The following is a 6,000-nucleotide window of genomic DNA, read 5'->3' on the forward strand; positions in this document are numbered from 1 at the left end:
ATATCAGCTAGTCTGATTGGCTGAAGCCATGCTCGGGAGGAGATATCAGCTAGTCTGATTGGCTGAAGCCATGATCAGGACGTGAGGAGGATGAGTGAGAGCCAGACAGAGTAGCTTCAGAAAGAAAATGTGCACACAACACAGTGATATAACGTCCTGTAACACCCTCGACAGGGTATTCTTTAACCATTATAAACTGGGGGGTTAGATCCCTGAATGCTGATTGGCTGACAGCTGTGGTATATCAGAACATATACCACGTGTATGAAAAAACATGTAATTTTACTGCTCTAATGACTTTGGTAACCAGTTTATAATAGGGGTGTGTGGTACATGGCCAGTGTACCACGACTAAGGGTTGTAGGCACTCCGCATTGCGTCGTCCATAAAAACAGCCCTTACACCCTGGCATATTGGCCATATACCACACCCCATCGAGCCTTATTGACTAACTATATGCCATTAACCAAACACTTTCATACAAAGCAAGTTCCAGTCATACATTTTGCATATGGGTGGTGCAAGCGCCATGCTCTACATGCTGAGCTACAGAGGACCTCCATTGGTTCCGTCTTGCCAGCTCAATCAATATAGTCCTCTCTTTTCTTGAACACGATCCCCTTCGCCCTCCGGCCTCCCAGGGAGTTGATTCTGAGGAGGACAATTTAGACCTGTTGATTTGGAAGCGGTTTATTATGTAATGGATCAGTGTTTTGTGAGTTAGTGTGTCTTTTCTCCCTCTTTTCTCTCTCTCTTCTCTCTTTTCTCTCTTCTCTCCCTCCCTCCTCTCCCTATCTTCTCTCCCTCTCTTCTCAGCCTCCTGGTGGGTCCTAAACAACAACTAAATGACATCACGCCAGGCCGACTGAGGACCGCTATCGATCAGAAACGTAGTTTGTAGTCTATCGTCTATCATTAGCATTGGGAAGAAGTGCACACACACACACACTCACGCACGCACGCACGCACACACACACACAATACTGTCAACTTGTACTGTGAAGTCATTCTGAATTATTATGTATCAGACCTTTGTGTCCCTTTAGCTGTGTATTGATGATGCTGTTTCATGCTCCTAGGTGTTTACCCTGTTAGGATGATGCTGTTTCATGCTCCTAGATGTTTACCCTGTTAGGATGATGCCGTTTCATGCTCCTAGATGTTTACCCTGTTAGGATGATGCTGTGTCATGCTCCTAGATGTTTACCCTGTTAGGATGATGCTGTTTCATGCTCCTAGATGTTTGCCCTGTTAGGATGATGCTGTGTCATGCTCCTATGTGTTTACCCTGTTAGGATGATGCTGTTTCATGCTCCTAGATGTTTACCCTGTTAGGATGATGCTGTGTCATGCTCCTAGGTGTTTACCCTGTTAGGATGATGCTGTTTCATGCTCCTAGATGTTTACCCTGTTAGGATGATGCTGTGTCATGCTCCTAGGTGTTTACCCTGTTAGGATGATGCTGTGTCATGCTCCTAGATGTTTACCCTGTTTTGATGATGCTGTTCCACGCTCCTAGATGTTTACCCTGTTAGGATGATGCTGTGTCATGCTCCTAGATGTTTACCCTGTTAGGATGACGCTGTTTCATGCTCCTAGATGTTTACCCTGTTAGGATGATGCTGTGTCATGCTCCTAGATGTTTACCCTGTTAGGATGATGCTGTTCCACACTCCTAGATGTTTACCCTGTTAGGATGATGCTGTTCCACGCTCCTAGATGTTTACCCTGTTAGGATGATGCTGTTCCATGCTCCTAGGTGTTTACCCTGTTAGGATGATGCTGTGTCATGCTCCTAGGTGTTTACCCTGTTAGGATGATGCTGTGTCATGCTCCTAGATGTTTACCCTGTTAGGATGATGCTGTGTCATGCTCCTAGATGTTTACCCTGTTAGGATGATGCTGTGTCATGCTCCTAGATGTTTACCCTGTTAGGATGACGCTGTTTCATGCTCCTAGATGTTTACCCTGTTAGGATGATGCTGTGTCATGCTCCTAGATGTTTACCCTGTTAGGATGATGCTGTTCCACACTCCTAGATGTTTACCCTGTTAGGATGATGCTGTTCCACGCTCCTAGATGTTTACCCTGTTAGGATGATGCTGTTCCATGCTCCTAGGTGTTTACCCTGTTAGGATGATGCTGTGTCATGCTCCTAGGTGTTTACCCTGTTAGGATGATGCTGTGTCATGCTCCTAGATGTTTACCCTGTTAGGATGATGCTGTGTCATGCTCCTAGATGTTTACCCTGTTAGGATGATGATGTTTCATGCTCCTAGATGTTTACCCTGTTAGGATGATGCTGGTCCACGCTCCTAGATGTTTACCCTGTTAGGATGATGCTGTGTCATGCTCCTAGATGTTTACCCTGTTAGGATGATGCTGTGTCATGCTCCTAGATGTTTACCTTGTTAGGATGGTGCTGTTTCATGCTCCTAGATGTTTACCCTGTTAGGATGATGCTGTGTCATGCTCCTAGATGTTTACCTTGTTAGGATGGTGCTGTGTCATGCTCCTAGATGTTTACCCTGTTAGGATGATGCTGTTTCATGCTCCTAGATGTTTACCTTGTTAGGATGGTGCTGTTTCATGCTCCTAGATGTTTACCCTGTTAGGATGATGCTGCTTCATGCTCCTAGGTGTTTACCCTGTTAGGATGATGCTGTTCCACGGTCCTAGGTGTTTACTTTGTTAGGAGGATGCTGTTCCACGATCCTAGATGTTTACCCTGTTAGGATGACGCTGTTTCATGCTCCTAGATGTTTACCCTGTTAGGATGATGCTGTGTCATGCTCCTAGGTGTTTACCCTATTAGGATGATGCTGTTTCATGCTCCTATGTGTTTACCCTGTTAGGATGATGCTGTTTATGCTCCTAGGTGTTTACCCTGTTAGGATGATGCTGTGTCATGCTCCTAGGTGTTTACCCTGTTAGGATGATGCTGTGTCATGCTCCTAGGTGTTTACATCAGCAGAGATTCCAGGCATGTGTCTCAAATGGAACCCTATTCCCTATATAGTGCACTACTTTAGACCAGAGCCCTATGGCACCCTATTCCCTATATAGTGCACTACTTTAGACCAGAGCCCTATGGAACCCTATTCCCTATATAGTGCACTACTTTAGACCAGAGCCCTATGGCACCCTATTCCCTATATAGTGCACTACTTTAGATCAGAGCCCTGCACTTTACAGGGAATATTGTGTCATTTGGAATGCATGCCACCTGTCAGTAGTAGTATGTCCTCCACACTACCTGTCACAAGTTTTAGAAAACAAGGGGGTTTTCTTTATTTTTACTATGCTCTACATTGTAGAATAATAGTGAAGACATCAACTATCAAATAACACATATGGAATCATGTAGTAACCAAAGAAAGTGTTAAATCAGAATATATTTTATATTTAAGACTCTTCAAAGTAGCCACCGTTTGCCTTGATGACAGCGTTGCACAATCGTGGCATTCTCTCAACCAGCTTCATGAGGTAGTCACCTGGAATGCATTTCAATTAACAGGTGTGACTTCTTAAAAGTTAATTTGTGGAATTTCTTTCCTTAATGTGTTTGAGCCAATCAGTTGTGTTGTGACAAGGTAGGGGTGGTATACAGAACATAACCCTATTTGGTAAAAGACCAAGTCCATATTATGGCAAGAACAGATCAAATAAGCAAAGAGAAACGACAGTTCATCATTACTTTAAGACATGAAGGTCAGTCAATACGGAACATTTCAATAACTTTGAACATTTCTTCAAGTGCTGTTGCAAAAACCATCAAGCGCCAGGAAAGGACCTGTTGCTTTTATTCCACCGCCTCCATCGGATCGCTTTGCACACTCTTGGCATTCTCTCAACCAGCTTCATGAGGGATTCACCTGGAATGCATTTCAATAAACAGGTGTGCTTCGTTAAAAGTGAATATGTGGAATGTCTCTCCTTCTTAATGCGTTTGAGCCAATCTGTTGTGTTGTGACAAGGTAGGGGGAGTATACAGAAGACAGTCCATATTATGGCAAGAGCAGCTCAAATAAGCAAAGAGAAACGACAGTCCATCATTACTTTAAGACATGAAGGTCAGTCAATCCGGAAAATGTCAAGAAGTGCAGTTACAAAAACCACCAAGCGCTCTGATGAAACTGGCTCTAATGAGGACTGCCACAGGACAGGAAGACCCAGAGTTACCTCTGCTGCAGAGGATAAGTTCATTAGAGTTAACTGGCTCTCATGAGGACCACCCCATTAAAGGAAGACCCAGAGTTACCTCTGCTGCAGAGGATAAGTTCATTAGAGTTACCAGCCTCAGAAATGGCAGGCCAAATAAATACTTCAGAGTTTATTAAGTAACAGACACATCTCCATATCAACTGTTCAGAGGAGACTGTGTGAATCAGGCCTTCATGGTTGAATTGCTGCAAAGAAACCACTACTAAAGGACACCAATAATAAGAAGAGACTTGCTTGGGCCAAGAAATATAAGCATGGATATTAGACTGGTGGAAATGTGTCTTTTGGTCTGGAGTCCAAATTGGAGATTTTTGGTTCCAACCGCCATGTCTTCGTGAGACGCGATGTGGGTGAACGGACGGTCTCCGCATGTGTTTTTCCCACCGTAAAGCATAGAGGAGGTGGTGTTATGGTGCTTTGCTGATGACACTGTCTGTGATTTATTTAGAATTCAAGGAACACGTAACCAGCATGTGGCTACCACAGCATTCTGCAGCGATACGCCATCCTATCTGGTTTGTGCTTAGTGGGACTATCATTTCTTTTTCAACAGAACAATGACCCAGCACATCTCCAGACTGTGTAAGGGCTATTTGAACAAGAAGGAGAGTGATGGAGTGCTGCATCAGATGACCTGGCCTCCACAATCACCCAACATCAACCCAATTGAGATGGTTTGGGATGAGTTGGATCGCAGAGTGAAGGAAAAGCAGCCAACAAGTGCTCAGCATATGAGGGAACTCCTTCAAGACTGTTGGAAAAGCATTCCAGCTGAAGATGGTTAATAGAATGCCAAAGCTGTCATCAAGGCAAAGGGCGGCTATTTGAAGATTTTTTCAAATTTTACCTTTATTTAACCAGGTAGGCCAGTTGAGAACAAGTTCTCATTTACAACTGCGACCTGCCCAAGATAAAGCAAAGCAGTGCGACACAAACAACAACACAGGAATAAACACAGGAATAAACAAGTGTACAGTCAATAACAAAATAGAAAAAAAGAAAGTCCATATACAGTGTGTATAACATATAGTTTGATTTGTTTAACACTTTTTTGGTCACTACATGATTCCATATGTGTTATGTAGAAAATAAAACAAATAAAGACAAAACCCTGGAATGAGTAGGTGTTGTAACACTTTTGACTGGTACTGTATGTACATGGCTGTACTGTACAGGGTCTGTGGGTGTGTGTCTGTGGGTTTGTGTCTGTGTGTGTGTGTCCGTGTGTGTCTGTGTGTTAGAGGCTATCCCTGTGTAGTATCAGTGCTTGGGAGGATGAGAACAACCCAAGCTAACCAACAGGTCACCGTACATTTCTGGACACGATGGATTCTATAGTTATTGGATGTATTTGTGTATTTGTGTGTGTAAATCATTCAGTGGTAAGAAATAAAGTTAATATATTGTTGTCTGTCTCTGTATCTTATTTCAATCGGGTTGTTCAATACTCATACTGTCACTGAGAGTTATCCTACCGTTACCCTGAAATTACCTGTCACTGAGAGTTATCCCACCGTTAGCCTGCAATTACCTGTCACTGAGAGTTACGTTAGCCCGAAATTATCTGTCACAGAGTTACGTTAGCCCGAAATGACCTGTCACTGAGAGTGACGTTAGCATGAAATGACCTGTCACTGAGAGTTATCCTACCATTACCCCAAAATGACCTGTCACTGAAAGTTATCCTACCGTTACCCCAAAATGATCTGTCACTGAGAGTTATCCTACCATTACCCCAAAATGACCTGTCACTGAGAGTTATCCTACCGTTACCCC

At 43.5% G+C, this 6,000-nt stretch overlaps 1 protein-coding gene across 1 annotated transcript in view; it reads left to right on the plus strand.

The window, feature by feature from the left end:
- Positions 1-5,632, plus strand: part of necab1 (N-terminal EF-hand calcium binding protein 1) — a 75,615-nt gene extending 69,983 nt beyond the window's left edge. The window contains exon 9 of the mRNA XM_036953643.2: positions 817-5,632. Within this exon, the coding sequence (XP_036809538.2) occupies positions 817-845 (29 nt within the window). The 3' untranslated portion in view covers positions 846-5,632. The remainder of the gene's footprint in view (positions 1-816) is intronic.
- The last annotated feature ends 368 nt before the right edge of the window (positions 5,633-6,000 follow it).

This window comes from Oncorhynchus mykiss, chromosome 18 (assembly GCF_057628025.1).
Source record: "Oncorhynchus mykiss isolate SJ-2025 chromosome 18, ASM5762802v1, whole genome shotgun sequence".
Classification (NCBI taxonomy): domain Eukaryota; kingdom Metazoa; phylum Chordata; class Actinopteri; order Salmoniformes; family Salmonidae; genus Oncorhynchus; species Oncorhynchus mykiss.